We start from the raw sequence: 18,509 nt of genomic DNA on the forward strand, positions 1-18,509 counted from the left end.
GTTAAAGTGATATTTCTGATGATACAGTTTACATGGACATCACTGTTTACATTAAAAAAAACCTCAAAAACCCCTAAAAAATGACACTTATGGCACAGGACTAAATGAGGTCTAATTATCATAAATGTTCTAGTCTGAAGTTACAAACGTCCATCTTGTATATGTGTGTATGTTTGTGTGTTTGAGTGTGTCTGTGTCTATGTGTCTTTATACAAAAGCATTTGTTTTCCCAGACTGCGAGTTTTTCAAAATAGAAGTATGCCACGCAAGACTTAAAGCATGGTTTTAAAACAGTCTGTAGATATGCTGATGTAAATGCATGGGTCACATTGTTCCCAACCATCCTGTAAGGTGAGTTTTGGAATTATTCCTGTTGTGGTGCATGTTAGAGTGAGAAAAATCACGAAATTCACCTTAGAGAGAATGGCTGGGGAAAGACTGTGAGGCTGCCCACAAAAAGATCCCCTGAACACCTAGGATGGAGATGATACAGTGCTCACAACAGGGGCTCTGCTGTACTAACGCTGTGTGCAAGGGCAATCCCTGAACTTCCCTGTGCTTGTCCTCTTCTGTCAACGGAGGATAATTGTACTACCTCTGTAGCTCACAGGGTTTTGTGAAGGATTAAAGGAATAAACCACCTAAGGTACTTAGAACAGTGCTCTCTACTGGAACAGAGCGTGCCCTGAATAGAGGTTCGCCGTTGTCAGGGATGGGAAAGAGTACCAAACAACCTTGGGGATTTGAGGGGCAAAATACGGAATATATAAAAGTGTCTCATAGGTTAAATCATGCTATTTCAGCATAAGTCATTCCTACTTTAATGAATTATTAATGAATTATTGCATATATACACATATGTTAATATAATTTTTATGAAAGGGAAAGGAAATTGTCTGGGTCAGACACCATTATGTGCCAGGCTATAAGCTAGGCACTTTATTACATTATTTCATGACATTCTACATATAGTAAAGAGAAGCATTCCACCTTAAAGAGAATACCCCAAAGTGAATTCAGTCTCTTAAATCTTCCAAGTAGCAAGAGAACGCTCTAGTGAAGAAGAGTGAAGTCTGAATTATTCACTTGTTTTTACACATAATTATTTCCTTTCTCCTAGAGAATAATATCTTGGCATTAATGTTGAAGCCCAATTTTGAACTCATAATTTTCTTTCTCTTACTACGAAATAGGTAATATGTACCTAGATACATAGTGTGTATTTACAGTTTAAAGAATACTCTCAAAGTGAATACCTTTTACCTTCAAACCTGAAGATGTTTGAAGCTCCCCATGCCTTCAATAATTGCCTCTCCTGCCCCCAGACATAACCATTGCCTTGAATTGTAGGTTGATGATACCCTAGCTTTTTAAATGCAATATTGTTACCTGTTTTTTACTTTCTGGAAACAGAAGCATGCCACACATATTCTTCAACAATTATTTTTCTGCTCAGCATTGTGTTCTATAATCCACTTAGAACACATCTTCATTGTCACCACCATGTGGCAGCACCCCCCCACCCCCAGCGACACATCCTGACTGTGGGTAAGTGGGTTGTTCCCAGTTTGGACTTCACAGAGCAATGCGACCGCAGACATTCTCAAACATGTCTCTGGGGTCCATTGTGCATGAGACTCTCTGAGGCATGAGCCTAACAGCTCAGTATCTGGGTTACAAGGTATGTCCATTTGCCCTTTTTCAGCTGGACTCCTTCAGTCACTTTGCTTCCTGAAATGGCTCTACCAGTTACTCTTCCACTGCTAGTGGGAGCCCCTGTTGCTCCCTATCTTCACCAAGCCTTAGTGTCATCATTAAAACTTCATGATTTTTAAAGACAATCCTGTTGTTGCTGACTGAGGGATGTGCCCGTCATAGTACAGCATTAACATTTCATGATCAGTGTTAACATGGATATTACTGAGTCCACGATAAGAAAGTCAAACTACTGTGCAGTTAATATGCCATTAGGCACACTTGATTTGTGACTGTCGCTCGCTCCCAAATATGAAATGAGGATTCAAACTCAGAATAACACAATGTGGGCTATTGTGAACATGGCCATGCATTTGAAAATAAAAAAATAAACCACTTAAACATGTAGGTTTTCTCGGTAAGCAGATATGGCTGTATATCCACTTAAAACAGCAATTCCTGGAAGGGTTAATTTTCTGATACTGGTGATATGTATCTTTAAAACCAAATAAAATATAGAATGCCCCAGTTTTTCTCAGTTTGCAGACTGCTCACACGCAAAGCATCAAGGCTCACTAAAGCTTCACTGGGTTTTTAAATCCACATCACACGCAGGGACCAGTAGACTAGAAGGATCCTTCTTGATTGGAGAAGTGGATACTGAATCTGCTAGCGCCTTTTCTTTAGGTAGAATGTGAACCAAAAAGCTGGACTAAGATCAGTGTTCCTGAAAAAGGGCTCCATTGAAATCCATGACACTCAGTGACAAAGGAATTAAGTCATTGTGAAACTATAAAGGGTTTTCTAAATCTCTCTCATCCTGTCGTATACTTAGTAGTCACTGTGTCATTCTCCTTCTGGCTGCTGGGGATGAGTCACATCTCCCCAGCAGCAAAATAACTACAATTTGGCCTGAAATTGAACCAGTTCACAAGAGGGAGGGACATAAATATGTAAAGAGAAAGTTTACAATTACACTACATAATAGAGTAAATATCACCACTTGAAATTGAAGTGAACCATTAAAAGACTAAACCATTAAAAAATAGCAGCATAAGCAAATTTGAGAACACAAAAAACAAATGCAGTTTCTACAGCACTTAACAACTGTGTAGTAAGTTTTCAGAAACAGAGGATATTACATTTTTCATTCTTCAAAGGAGTCAAACCCCTCCCTGGCAAGTCTTGCTGCACCATCTAAAGTGCTATGATTAATGAACTCAAGGAGGGAGTCTTCCCTCAACCCAAAGCCATTGAGGTGAACACAACCACAACCACAACCACAACACAACACAACAAAAGGCAGAAAACAAATGTTACCTTCTGTGGGTGACAAAAACATTATTTACATGGCCCAGCCCATTGCAGCCTGGCAAGGGACAGTGTGGTAGCTCTTGTTTGTTCAGTTTCCAGGAGAGGGGGCCCCCACTGAGAGGATTCTCCTTCTGTCTCTTGGCAGCCAGGGGACAGCCAGAAGCTGTGCGGTGGGACGTGTATTTACCTGATATGTGACCTTGGCCGTCACACCCTATCACAGGACATCTAGAGAGACACAGAAGAGTCATTGCCAGCTGGGAGACACTAGATAACGCACACAAAGCGATGTAAGTAGGTGAATAAGAAGACAGTGGCAATTCCATATAATACAGATGGCACGTGGTGGAATTAAAGAGTTTTTAAAAATGCCAGCAAAACAGCACTGTATTACCGGAAATAGTGGTCCACAGGGCTGAGCTAAGCAAGGTTTACGCATTATCTCCCATGATCCTCACTGCAAACCCACTGAACATAGTGTTACTGTCCCATTTTCCGGGCAGAGAAAATGAGGCCGATAGAACTTAATTAAGTTGCCACCCAGTTTACAAGAAGTGGAGTCAGGTTCACACCCACACTTTTTAGCTCTAGAGTCAACCACGTAAGCTCTGCCGCGCTGCCTCCAACCAAAGACCACGCGTATAAATTGTTCACCGCTTTGCCCTACACTACGCAGCGCATTGCCCATAGCGCTGGAATGTTGGTTTTTAAATGTCTCAATAATGCATTGAGAAATGTTGTAGAGCAAGAAATTTAAGATAAAATTTCACCTTAACCAAAATTGAAGCTTTTGGGGGAAATGTTGCCATATTTGTCATGCTTGTACTTCCACCATGCTTTTTTTCTTTAAAGCAACTGGAAAAAGTATAGACTTAGTTTTGTTGTTGTTGTTGGGCTTTGTTGTTGTTTTTTGTTTGTTTGTTTGTTTCTGCATTATCAAAGAACTGTGTACACATAGCTAGGGATAAGATAATTTGCTCAAACTTTTAAACACTCTGACGGCTTCTTCAAGGGTCCTTGGGTTTAATTGGGTGCCTCCACCCCTCAACCTCAATCAATGCTTGGTTGCCTCCCAACCAACATCCCGCCCATTTGACCAACAAACTACATCTGGCCACACCTCAACTGACAATCACACTCACTTGAGTTCAGGGTCTTCTTTTTCTTCCTTTGTAGGCGTCATTTTGACACTACCTTTCCTGGCTCGAGGGCAGCCGGACAAACTAAATATGCAGACAACAAAGAACAAAACCAAACCAGGTGATTTCACTGGCCACTGCTGTCAACCTTATGACTTCCCTCCTTCAGAAACAAAACTGATCTCACCTTCTGTGCGAAGCATAGTTTCCAGTCACGTGCCCTGAACCATCACAACCCGGAGTCGGACACCTGGAAAACGCAGGAACAGAGCGCAAGAACCGCATGGTTGTAGTGGAGGCAGAGGGATCATGACACATTCAAACAGAACTAAACACAATGAGTTGCTTTGTGTGGGACTCTTTTTCCTTATATATAATGAATTTTTAGCTAAGAAAACATTTTTAAAGAAAATATTAAGATATGTATCTCCTGGGTGATGCTTAGCAATGTATTAGCTTTTATCCTACCTTCTTTTTTTTTTTCTTTTTAACTTCATTTTGGAAGGAACCTGAAATTTGGCCCACAACTTACTGCCAGGCTTCTGTCTAAATCATGCAAAGTTTTTCTTTTTTGCTTAACAAAAAGTTTTCCAAGTTGTTTCTGTGCAAAATTTATTTTGTTTGATTTGATCCACTACTGCAATAATCCATTAAATTCAGATGAACAGGAGTGGTATATATGAGCTCCAGAGACCTGGCACATTAATATAATTGCCAAAGAACCTAAGTTGTTTGCACCTGGTCTGTTCTGCCTCATGGCCCAACTTAAATGGCCTTTTGGAAAATCTACCCATAGCTATTATCAACAATCAACCACTAAATTTGGAATGAAAAGGGGAATAGAGGAAGGGGAATTCAATTTCACTTGGAATGCTGAGTAGGAGCAGCTTCAAAATACACTTGAAAATAAAAACTGAATAACCAAACAAGAAGTCAATAAATGTCTTTTTTAAAATAGAAAAAAAACCAAAGATGTTACTTATCAGATGGCTGCCTAAAACACGTAAATACTGTTGTAGAACTCAGTCTACATGTTTTCAATATTTTTTTCTAGAAATAATGTTTAGAGAAACTATTTAAGAGAACCGATAGCTATTATTAAGGTACAGAAATGTACAAGTTTAGAACAACTGAGTAAGACTGAATAATAAATACTGAGTAAGATAAGTAAGTTCAATTGAGTATGACTGCCTGGCACTCCTCTTTTCAATCCGTCAATCATGTCTCAACCTAACATTTTTACATTTCAGTCTAGAAAAACAGCAATCTATAGCATGATTTCCAGAATCTAGACTGACACAATCAACTGTTCTTTACATATTGAATATGAGGAAAGTGTATTTCATAGTTCCCTTTAGTATTTCTGGTACTAAGATTCCCAAGTTTTAGATCTGCTTAATATTACAGTCACATCTTCTTTCATAAATTTGTTGTTTGTAATTTCAAACAAGAATTTTAAACAAGTTAGAAAAAGGGAATATTAACAAAATATTAAGAAAATAAAATATCTGAAATTTTACTCGTGATTTAGACACCAAATATTGTTTCTACTACTTATACAAATATTGCATTATCATTAGACGTAGTAAAACTCACTTTTTTTTAAGATGTTATTATTACAAATGAGTTTTATTAATTTTGTTTAATCTTATTGGTTACCTTTTCTAAATGGATGCCCTATTATATTTTAAAGGGTGTAAGGTAGACTATAACTTCTTATTATTCTATATGTAATATAATAAGATGTGAAGAAAAAATAAATGAGAAATTTGGAATAAAAGAAGAGAAGAATAGGAAAAATAAAATCAGTAAGTAGAAGTTAATATATACACATGTGGTTTTGAGATCCTAGGTTGAAATGAGCCAAAATTGTGTCTAGGTCCCAGAATTGAAAGACATACAATTCAAAATTCCTATAAGGTAAAATATTATGCAGTTGACTTGGGATTAGAGGATGAAAGTGCTTTGCCACACTTTCATAGGTCTGATTTAGTGTACAAATTCTGAAATCAGCAGAGAAAAGTATTATGTTTAACTATTCTATTGTTATTATAAAAAATACTATAAAAGAAAAAAGATCCGCAAAGCAAGCAAATGAACTAAATAAAATTACGATGAGTTGTTTTTAGTCATTTGGACTTTGTGGTGAAAGAATGCATTGGTTATAATTGATGCCGTCATGACTTAAGTACTTGTTAGTGAAAACCCACACCGGACTTGAATGAGGGGAGTCCTAACACAGTGATGAAGAACTAGGAGATCATGATTCTGATACTTACTTAAGCTCCTGAGAGTTAGCAGCCATGAGGGATTTAAGAGTCTTATCTGCTAAAGGACATCCAGAAACACTAAAAAGGGATGAGAAAAAACAAAAACAAAACAGACAACACTGACATATACATATCCGACTCAAATGGCATCTTGAGTTTGTGAACATACGCTAAATTTACTGGTGACCGGGGATTGGGAAAAATATAACTAGGTTTGAATCTGGCTTGTTTACTCTAACCAGTCTGGGCTTATGGACTCCTCAATTATTTCTCATAGACTCAGGTTTTCTATTTTATCAAATGAAGGTCTTTAACCCAATGAGACTCCCCAACTCTAGAATTCTGTAATGCGATAATTACTGATTCGGAGTTCACTTCCATTGCACACTAAGGGGTGGTGGCTTTAAGGTCTAAACCGGTGCCCAAAGGGAAGGCAAATAACCTCAATGAAGAAGGTAAGTGGAAAGATTAAATGCAGCTTTTTTTGCACTGTTTGTGACCTGGTATTTGCCCAGGGCTGAGTCTGCCACATTCCACAAGGTGAATGGTCAACCCAAGTCACCTTGGTTTCACTTGGGTCCTAAAACTAGACAGAGCCAAAGTCCTGACATAAACTCTAGCTTTTGGTTTATAATCTACACAATAAAATCAGAAAACTATCTTTGACCAAAAATCATGATTTCTATACCATATAAATAAAAAGGCAGAAGATTTAACTTAGCTTTATTTCTGGGGAAAAAAACAAAAAACAAAACAAAACAAAAACAAACAAACCTCAAACCCCAACTAAATCACTCTTCAATTCTGGATCCAGGTAATATCTTCCTAGCATGGGCAAGAATAAGAATTCACATTAGAATAAGATGTTGTAGGTGGTAAGGTACCTGCGATGGGAAGCATAGTTTCCTGTGACATGGCCACTTCCATCACATCCTGGTGTCGGACAGCTGAGTCAATAAAAAAATATAGTCTTAAAGTCAAGTGCTTTTCACAGATTCATTTGCTCTGTCTATAGATTATGAGGTAGGTTCTCTTTCCAAGATCAGTTAACACCATGCAGGACACACAGGAACTAGTGAACTAAGGATTTATGTTATCTAGGAACCAGAAGACTAGAAGAATACTGGCATGAAATGAAGGTATTAGTTTTCAACATCACCTTAATTCTCTGACTCAAATCACGTAGAAAAGTGATGCCAAAATATATGCTCTAATGATGTTGTGAGTCAACAACCAAAGATGTTTTTATTTCTTTGAAAGTATAAATGTTATAAATTCATGTTTTATAAAGAGAGTGGCTCTTAGGAATACTGGCACCAATTATATAACAGAATTCAGAAAAGAATTTTTATGAGTCTGAGGTTTTCTTGTCTTTGTTTTTGTTTTATTTAAGTAGACTTCATGCCTGGTGTCCAATGCCCAGCATGGAGCCCAATGTGGGGCTTGAACTCACGATCCTGAGATCAAGACCTGTGCTGAGACCAAGAGTGGACTGCTTAACCAACTGAGCCACTCCGGTGCCCGAAGGATTTTTTTGAGTTCTTAAGAGAAGGTCATCATAGCAACTTCATATACATTATAGAAACTGCCTGAAAGAGAATATCTTTGAAGATACTACATATACTGGAATGTAAATTGACATTTTGGATGGAAAAGGTGCTGACAATACAGAAACCGATAAGAAGTTTAGTAATTAAACCTTGGGATCAGTTTTATCCAAAACTTGAAACCATCACAGACAATTGCTAATTAACCACCAAAGCAGTAGGCTCTTCTGGCCATCTACTAAAGACCAGAGTCTGTATTGGTGTACTTCATTGTATCTCAGAAGCTGGTCACATTCTGTGTATCTTATGTGTGTTTTAAAAATAATGTGGGGGCGCCTGGGTGGCTGAGTGGGTTAAGCCACTGCCTTCGGCTCAGGTCATGATCTCAGGGTCCTGGGATCGAGTCCCACATCGGGCTCTCTGCTCAGCAGGGAGCCTGCTTCCCTCTCTCTCTCTCTCCTGCCTCTCTGCCTACTTGTGATCTCTGTCTGTCAAATACATAAAATAAAATCTTTAAAAAAAAATAAAAAAATAAAAATAAAAATAATGTAAGAGGATTTGCTTCCATAGTTAATAGATTCATTGGTTTCTCCGTTATTTATTTTCCTCTGATGCTGCTCGAAAGTCACTCATTTGGAGTAAGCAGATTGACCCCAGCCCACTCAGTGCTATTTGTGGCAGTGTTAATCAGAGGAAAAATCAGTTACGTCATTCAGGCTTCTGGTTTTCTCTGACATGCTGCCTAAAGTGAACGCTTATCCATATGTGTAGAATACAAAGTTTACCCCTTTGAAGGGACATTTAGGGAGAGATTGCCAACATTCAAGATTTTCTGAAATGTCACATTTTTAGTTTTTTGTGGTTTTTTAAAAATTTTTTCAATTTATTTATTTTCAGAAAAACAGTATTCATTATTTTTTCACCACACCCAGTGCTCCATGCAATCTGTGCCCTCTATAATATCCACCACCTGGTACCCCAACCTCCCACACCCCCGCCACTTCAAACCCCTCATACTGTTTTTCAGAGTCCATAGTCTCTTATGATTCACCTCCCCTTCCAATTTATCCCAACTCCTTTCTCCTCTCTAACACCCCTTGTCCTCCATGATATTTGTTATGCTCCACAAATAAGGGTTTTGTTTTTTGTTTTCCCTATGAGCTACTTTCTAGTCATCTTCAGGTAACCTAAAGAAACTGTAAGAGTTAGAACATTTCCATCTCTCAGAGAGATGTTTGATTTTAAGGGCTCAGTCCAAGCTGAATTGTCTCACTCTTCCCCTATCACATTCCCTAGATGGGATATCAGAAAGGAAAACGTAGAAGCTATACATACATGTAAACAAGTAAAGGGAAAAAAAAAAAAAGAAAAATTATTAACATTTGAACTCCGTTATCTCACAAGTGCCATTCACCCACTAAATGGAGAAATAATCTTTTCTGAACACTGTACAACTAGAATATTCAGAGTGTGAGAGATGTGTTGCAATTGTCTGGGGATCCCCACTTTAGAAATACATGGCCATCTAGTGTGCAAAAACAGCACTGCATTTATTTTATTTTATTTCTAAATTTTATTTCGATTTTTTAATGACTTCTATTAATACTGCCAGGAGAGGCAAAAATTGCATATGAGTTTTAAACCAGTGAGCTATAAATTAATTAGGGAGTAAGATAATAAAGTACACATTTGATCTGCTGCTAATTTTTTTTTTTTTTTAAGTTTGGTGGTATAAAAAGGTCTAGGAATAGCGAAAGGACTGGAGATGGCATTGTTGTGGGAAAAGCTTTTGTTTCAAATTCTGATAGCTGGCTTAAATTACAAATTGTCAGTGAAAAATCTTATCCAATAACATGTGCCCATACCAGTTGAGTGAAACATTCTGGGCAAGTTTTCAAGTGAAAGTATTAACACTTAGAGGGGTGCCTGCGTGGCTTTGTAGGTTAAGCGTCTGCCTTCAGCTTAGGTGATGATCTCAGGGTCCTGGAATCTCAGGGTCCTGGGATTAAGCCTTGCGGCAGGCTCCCTGCTCAGGGGGAAATCTGCTTCGCCCTCTCCGTTTCCCCTTCTGCTCATGCTCTCTCTCGCAAATAAAATTTAAAAATCTTAAAAAAAAAAAAAAAGTATTAACACTTAGAGAAAGAAAACGAGTAAGTGGCCCCAAACTCTAAGAAAATTTATTTTAATAATTGACATTAAAAAATCCCATTTTGTAATCGATTAAAGTACATTTATCTGTTAGAAACATAAGGCAAAGCATAATTTTTGAAAAAGGATGAAACTATAGTAAGACTTTTACAAAACCAGTGTATAGCACAGGTCCATAAAGATCAGAACATCGTCTGGGGATGAAAATGAGGAGAGAATCATGAGGTCTCTATAATTTCCTAAGAATTCATGATTAGATTTTACTTCAAAAATTGTTCACAAAAGGGCGCCTGGGTGGCTCAGTGGGTTAAGCCGCTGCCTTCGGCTCAGGTCATGATCTCAGGGTCCTGGGATCGAGTCCCGCATCGGGCTCTCTGCTCAGCGGGGAGCCTGCTTCCTCCTCTCTCTCTCTCTCTGCCTGCCTCTCTGCCTACTTGTGATGTCTCTCTGTCAAATAAATTAAAAAAAAAAAAAATTGTTCACAATGTTTTCAGAACCCTTCCTCTTTTGTATTTCCTTTGTCCCAGTGAGAAGCGCACATTACAAAATAATCTCACTTCATTTTTCTGTTTGAATTGGTAATGCAGGTTAATTATCAATCCTTTACACTACATTTAGTTTGGAATGACTCTCACAATTTTCAAAAATCTACCTTCAAAGGATGAAAATTTGCCATTTTTCAAGATATTCAAAGTAATATGAGGAAACAAAATCCATACAAAGATTTTAAAAGCTTTAATGATAGCTCCACAAGGGAGTAAGTATGTGGCTGACCCCAAGTCACCTGTGGGAAGGAAAATGTTTAGTGACACTGAAGCTCTAGTGTGTTTGGTACTACATTACCCCATTGCTCCAGCCACCAAGCTCTAGGTGAACATTAAACTCATATAAGAAAAGATGATAGTTGAGCCAATAATGTTTGCCTGCGAAATCCAGAAAGAATGCAGTCTAAGATCATTTAAAAATCAGTCACATATCAACACAGTATAACAGTGTTGCACTAGGAATAATTTCATTGAATACTTTCTATGTGTAAGGCCTGTAACAGCATTTGAGATGTTTGTTGGGAGCATTTGAGATGCTCCCAACTCACTGTTTGCGGAGTTGGGGCGGGAAGAGCTACTGCAGTAAATATTCTGTAGCAATGACGTGGATGTAGGAGAGAACAAAAGCCGTGAAAGAAGAATACCCTTGTCCTCCGGGGCCCTCTGCTCTAGCTGGGGAGGCGGCAAGAGAGAACGCAGGCGAGCAAAATGTATGAGTGCATTAGAAGGCGATAAATATGTTTATTATTTATGTTAGAAGGAGATATATTAGATATATTATTAGATATATTAGAAGAATATATATATTAGATATATTAGAAGGCGATAAATATGTTTATTATTTATATTAGAAGGTGATAAAGGTGTTGTCCTGAAGGACAACAGGAGTTCCAGATAAAGGGAGCAGGAACATCAGGGCTGGGGTGGGTGGCCATAGTGCCAGAAAGACCCCTCAGGTAAGTGACATTTGAGGTATGAGCTGAGGGAGGGTGAGGACCTATGGCACCCTGCAAACATCTGTGGCAGAGGGAATAGCAACAATGAGGCCCTGAAGCCTTGCGGAAAAGCAGGAGAAGAGGTGGCTGGTAGAGAGGCAGGGGCAGGGTCCTGTGGGGAGGGAGAGCTCATTCCCCGTGGGCCACTGGAAATGGGTCCAGTGATAGTGCAAGCCTGGACGTCCTCAGAGAGGACACTGGGAACCTAGAGGACTGAGTGTAGACAGAGGAGAGAAGAGAAGGAGAGGAGAGAAGGAGAGAAGTCCCAGAACCCTCTGGGACTGATCCCTGAGACATTCCATCTTTGGAAGTCTTCACAGGAGTCTAAGCAGGAGTAACAGGTAAGGTGGGAACTGTTCCGAGGTGTGGTGCCCTAGAAGCCAGGTGAAGAAGATAGAGGAGGAAGTGATCAGCTCTGTCAAATCCTGCAGCCACATCAAGCAGGTCAAAAGGAGTAAGAAACCGCACACAGATGAGTTCCCTGCAGGACTTCAGGATGGTTTTGATAGAATGATGAGAACACAAGCCTATCTGGGAGAAATTTAGGAGAGAAACAGAGTCGCACTTTCCTGAGGAGGTTAGCCATGAAAGGAGGAAGAGACAGGGGATCAAGGTGAAAGCCAAGTCAGGAGACGGTTTTTAACTTTTTTATTAGAAAAATTGAAACATACTTTCATACTGATTCAGAAGAAAATGATTCAGAATCAGAAGAGATTCAGAAGAGATCATACAGATGTTGGTGACTAAGAGGAAAGATTACTTTTTGCTAGAAACTCTCAATAATTGGCAGCTTTGAATATTTTGTGTATGAATACACTTTAATATTTCACCATTTATTTTTTATTTTTATTTTTATTTTTTTAAAGATTTTATTCATTTATTTGACAGACAGAGATCACAAGCAGGCAGAGAGGCAGGCAGAGAGAGAGGAGGAAGCAGGCTCCCTGCTGAGCAGAGAGCCTGATGCAGGACTCGATCCCAGGACTCTGAGATCATGACCTGAGCCGAAGGCAGCGGCTTAACCCACTGAGCCACCCAGGCGCCCCTAATATTTCACCATTTAAAACCAAAAATTATTTTCCTACATGTCACTCACTCCCTCACTCCCTCATGTGATATGTAACCCAGCCAGGACTATACTGCCTGCTAAGGATGTAAGTGTAGAAAAAACAACAGATCCTGCCTTGTGTTTGCTTGAAACACTTCCCACCTCTCCTCCTCACTTACCATCTATTCTGGGATCTCTACTTCCCTGCCCGGTAAAGTAGAGAAAAAACTTAGGAGTGCCTGCCGTCCAGACAATGCCCAGGCCAAGTTATATCCGCAAGGAATTTGTGTGAATCACACTCTAAATCCTAATGACCCACAATCACAGTTCTTCAAGGTTAAAAAAGGGGGGGGGGCATGGGAGCTGGGCTCAGTGTACAATCTTTGTTCTTATCCCTGCAATAATTTGGTGGCACCACCTGTGCTGTCCCAGCACACACATTTCTCTGAATTTTCCCACCTCATGCCCCATTCCCTGCCTCCATTACTTTGTAAGAACCATTTCCCAAAGATTTATCCACATTTTCTTAACTTCTTTGAACTTACAGGGAAAATCAATAATACTAAATGCCCAGTTTGGGAATTGTTTTAGCTTTTTGTTCCCATGGAAATCATTTTCCTTAGTCGTCCTCCTGTGTTTATAAAGGGCCTCATTTCTGTGTTCTTTGTGGGCTTCCTTTCTGCCCTCTCAGGGGCCAGCAGCGTGTGTGTCCTCAAGGCTTCAAGAACACTCTATCCCTTTCTTTCTATACTTTCTCTAGCCTCGTGATCTTGTGTCTGAATCTCTATATCAGGGTTTTGTTTTACTTCTTTTCACATCAGTGTTTTAGATGACCTTCCAGCTTCAGAATAATTTTGCATACCATTCTTCCTAAAGCACTACGCCACTAATTCACTTCCCTGTTTAAACTCTCTTGGCTTGCTCATACAAACCTGCAGCCGGGCACTCTTCACAGTGCCCTGTCCTGCTTAAGTCCATGCCTGCACTCTCTGTCTGTCAGGTCCAGCCGGTCCTCAGAGCTCAGCTCAGGGCTCAGAGCTCAGATCCCTGAAGCTTTGTTCCTGCTCCTGCCTCTGCTGCCGTCTTAATTAATATTTCCTGACATCAGGCGCCCGAGTCTTTAAACTCTCTGAGTCACAGAATCCTTTGAGAAGGTGATGAAAACCATAAACACCCTTACCCAAATAATCATTTGCATTAAGCGTTATGAGGTTCATAGACGCCCTGAAATACTGACTTGGATCTTCTGGGGTCAGTAAGTGTCAGATTATGACCTTCTGATCAAAACATAAACATTTCTTCAACTCATTCACCTGACCCAGAAGCAACATTTTCTATCCCTACATCCTGTTCATTTCCTTCAAAAGGCACTTTCTTGAAGGGCAATATTCACTTCAAATCTGACATATGCCTAAAACATAGCAGGCATGCAAAAAATAGTTACTGAATACATGAACAATTGTTCCACTGCCACAGAAGGAATAGCTAGACCCAACTAGTCCTAAAAAGGTGTGGCTCCTCAAGAATGGATTCTGGATCCTTCACTCCATCATCACAGCTGACTTTATAATATCACTGAACTCATCATTGTGAGAAATGTTAAATGATTTTTAACAGAATCACAAAATTAAATGAAAAAATTCCAGTCCAAAAAGAAAAAGCTGGCCTCTGCTTTCAAGGAGAATCTATGAGGCTGTGAGAGAGGTTAGACCTATGGGTAATAGTTTTTTGTATCATCCATATGCTAACGATACTATAATTATGTTAAGGAAAGAAACATTAACTTGCTGACACACTTTAGGGACTTTGTATTTATTGCAGAATCAAAAAGAAAAAGGCTGCCGCCTGTACCTCAAACACGTGTCCTATTTTTAAAAATTTCAATGTAATAATTATTTAAATCTAATTGTGATTAATTTCTCAAAAAATTTTCAGTAGAGACATGAATTAATGTACTTCTCCATTAAAAAAATGTTTATGCCTTTAGTGAGCAAAATACAGTAATTCTGCTTAGGATTCTACATCTTAGGGGTCTCATGCTACAAGCTGTAATAATTATTGTACAACGAAAACGCACTATCCACTTGGCATTTTGTATATTCTTACAGACCGTTTCCCTAGATTTTCACAATTTCATGAGATGATTGTTGATAGCCCTACTTTAAGAAACTGGAGGTTCAATGAGTTCAAATGAGTTTAAAAACTAAGGCCATGATACTAGTAAATGATTGTACTACGGAGAAGTTGGGTTCACCTGACTCAAGTGGTGCAGATTCTGATCAGCCAAACAAATCAAATCAAAACAAAACAAAACACATAAACATTTCTAATTGTTTTATACTGTTTTTGTTTTTTCAATCATCTCAGCACGAAATCATGTCGTATATACATTTTTTCCATAATCCTCTTAGCTCTAAGCATAAATAAGTATGTATTGAACATTTAACTATTGACCGGCTAAATTGCCCTAAAACATTCCTAAAGTCAACTATATAAGCCAGGATATTATTACTCAAAATTCTCAGTCTGAGTCCTCTAATTCTAGAATCTCACAGAACATACACCACTGAAGATCGCTTACGTGATTAGTTCTTTTTTGAGATCTCTTGCATGGAGCTTGGGTTTAGGGCTTGGAATGGAGGCCTCTCCAGGAAACTTTTTTTCCTCTAAATTTTCTAGAGAGCTCACTGGGTCTTTCTAGAAGAAAAAAAAATACAGAAGAACAGAAGGCATTAGGGCACCCTGGATAGACAACTGTATTTGAAGTCATCAGGGTGGAATTTGAGTTTTAATTTAACAACTTAGCTGCAATTCTTCATAGGATTTGTACACAAAATCAATAAGGTAATAAGTATAAGGATATATCCTGATTAATACGGACCTCTGTCCTTGATAAAGAATAAAAAATTACAATTCATGGGGGAATACCTTTACAAGTTCACGTTTTGACAAATACAACTACAGAGGCATTTCTTGAGCTATATAACTAATATGTTTCAGACTCTATTGTATAATGAATGTTTCCTAGATAAAATGGGAATAGTTCTTTATATACAGAACAATTATTGGTAAAACTAAAGAAATTTTGCCAAAATAAACCACAAATTTTAAACAAAAAAGAATGCCAATTTAGGTTAACAAAATGTCCCTCTTAATATACAAATAATTAAGATTTAAATTATTTGTTAAATATGTAATAAGTTGCCCACAATATTTAGCCATTGAATTTTTTTGGATAATTGCTTTTATTATCACATTACTTCCTATTTTTCTTAAGTTACCACTTTTGCTAAGTTGATATCTTAAAATGCTTTAGTCATTGGATGGAATATTTTGCTGGATTATCACTAATTTTTGTGGTCTTCTTTTAAGCTTAATACTGATCTTGATTTTTGTAAGGAAGATTTAGTAATGCTTTCAAAAAACTTATTTACCATCTGATATCTTACAGAAGACTGATGATGGTTTTCCTCAGTTATATAATTAGCTTACTTACATCTTAAACTTATAACCAGTAACTATATAATACTTCCTGCATTTAATACTAAAATCAGATTAACTAACAGAGAATTTCTGATTCTCAAAAATACTGATCTCTTTAAAATGAGAAAACTATTTTGAATTATTCAAGGTAAGTCTCATTTAAATTAAATGGATATAAAAATGTGATGGCAAAATACAATTTTAATAATCCTGAGTCTGCACTCAAAATCAATGGAAAAGCAAAATATCTGGGTTTTCTGCATCAAGGAAAAATTCTGCACCTTGATCTCATTCATAAAGGCAAATGTAATTTTTTTCACTAATTACTTGGGTAGCAATTCAGGCCTTTTCGACAAAACCATACAGTGGTAAATACATTGGTAAACTATCTCAAGTGACTCTTGAGGCCAAATTAATAAAGCCTGGTTTGGTACAATTTCTTTCTTCATATTATTTATATTCTAAGTTTTTTTTTAAAATTGGTGTATGTTTGAAAATATTAGGAGATAATAGTACACCGCTTGAAAATAAGGAGACATGGGTGCTTGATTTTAGTGACCCTTTAAGGTCCAAAGGGGAGGGCCACTTGGATGCTACTTCCATGGAATCTTTAGCAAGATGGATGGTCCTTCTCCTTTTCAAGTTCTATAGTATAAATACCTAACATGAAGCAATTCCTAATTAGAAGACCTTAAACCTGATAATGCCACTATCTATTCCATTTGGTGTTAACTGGATTTCACCCAAGTAGTGTTTTCCACTACAATTTATAAATGTCTTGGCTTTTTGAAAGTAGATACAAATGCTAAATCCAATATTGTCTCAGTGTGGAACAGCCTTTGTTTTTCTGTTTAAGATGCTGATTTTTTTTTTTAAATAGCATACAGTGAAAAAGAGCCTTTTATTATTTTCTTTATGATAAAATTAAGAACAAAGTATTCTTAAAGACATGTACACTTACAGATGAACATATAAAGTTTATCAGCTATCATTTGACTGCTAAATCTATACATAATGGAAGATAAGGGAATAAGGGATGTTGAAAGAAATCAATAATTATGAAAATTTAAGTTGTTATTGTAACTAAAACATAAATAAAAATAATGCTTACAAAATATATGGTATTTAATTTGGTATAGTAACATGTGGTAATGTTTTAAAAAGATAATTTCACTGGATATGAGCTTTTAAATATTTTGTGGGTTCTTATAAAAACTATGGACTCATATTCATGCAATTACATTATGAAATAATTATCTTTTTCCCTTTTCTTTGCTGAGCATCCTACCCCAAGAAACCTGCAGAAAGCATATGTACTAAAATACAGGTGATCATCACTGGAGGAATTCTTATTTTGTTATACTATCACCGTATATTAGATAAATTTTTAAATAACACCCAGTAAAAAATAAGCCAATGTCATTTGGAAGAATTTTTTCAAATTTAAAAATATAATATAAAAAATAATAATTTTATTTTGTGGCTATGTAAGAGAGAATTTGGCATATATATGTTGTGTTTGGAAAGTATACGGATGCAATGAAATTCTTTTAATGTACAGATGGAAGTTTATATTGATTTCAGTAAAGACCAGAACATAATGGTAACATGAATAACAGATAATAGCATCTGGCACTTTTAACATTTTAAGCCCTGAAATCTTTGGAGAACTGACAGTTGAATGGAACTGACAGCCCTAGTTATTTCTCAGCACTTTCCTTTCGAGATTTTTTGAGTTTTTTCCAGATTCAGGATTTTTTTTTTTAGAGGGCATCTGGACAGGCTATTTCACTGAGAGAGACAGACAATATTTTCTGAAAATTACCACCAAAATTAAGCAACTGTTGTGCATATGAACTAGATAACAATGAATTAGAAATAATCGCTCCATTTCTGTGTGTGTGTGTGTGTGTGTGTGTGTGTGTGTGTGTGTGTGTATGTGCGTGAGTATCATGTGGGGTAAGGGTGGAGGTGCCAGTGTGAAGGACAGGGTGTCAGATCAGGAGCTGACTACCACCCAGTCTTCAAATATTCACGGTATATTGTTTGGGCCGAGTGCAGCATCCAAGTGGGCTCATTGGAAAAAGCAGGCACGGGCCACTTCCTGTGATTAGTTTGTGTGGTTATGCCCTGTAGATCACGGCCAAGGGAGGTTTGGTCCTGCTTCCCTGGGAGCATTGATGGGTCCCCCACACCTCGCCAAGCACCATTTCTTCTTCCTTCTCTTCTTCCCTTCTCTTTCTAATTGTCCTCAATATTCCCTTGTTGTTGCCCCTTTTTGATGGGCTCTTTCATCTTTTCCTTCTCTCCGTTCTCTCCCTTCTT

The 18,509-nt window shown here is 37.8% G+C and overlaps 1 protein-coding gene across 3 annotated transcripts in view; it reads right to left on the reverse strand.

Moving 5' to 3' along the window:
• The window catches only part of ST18 (ST18 C2H2C-type zinc finger transcription factor), a 103,561-nt gene that overhangs the window by 13,281 nt on the left and 71,771 nt on the right, over positions 1 to 18,509 (reverse strand). For all 3 annotated transcript variants that reach the window (XM_032316460.1, XM_032316461.1, XM_032316459.1), the window contains 6 exons: positions 15,283 to 15,398; positions 7,303 to 7,365; positions 6,428 to 6,496; positions 4,336 to 4,398; positions 4,152 to 4,232; positions 3,016 to 3,237 (listed from right to left, as the gene is read on the reverse strand). In XM_032316460.1, the coding sequence (XP_032172351.1) occupies positions 3,016 to 3,237; positions 4,152 to 4,232; positions 4,336 to 4,398; positions 6,428 to 6,496; positions 7,303 to 7,365; positions 15,283 to 15,398 (614 nt within the window). The remainder of the gene's footprint in view (positions 1 to 3,015; positions 3,238 to 4,151; positions 4,233 to 4,335; positions 4,399 to 6,427; positions 6,497 to 7,302; positions 7,366 to 15,282; positions 15,399 to 18,509) is intronic.

This window comes from Mustela erminea, chromosome 16 (assembly GCF_009829155.1).
Source record: "Mustela erminea isolate mMusErm1 chromosome 16, mMusErm1.Pri, whole genome shotgun sequence".
Lineage (NCBI taxonomy): Eukaryota > Metazoa > Chordata > Mammalia > Carnivora > Mustelidae > Mustela > Mustela erminea.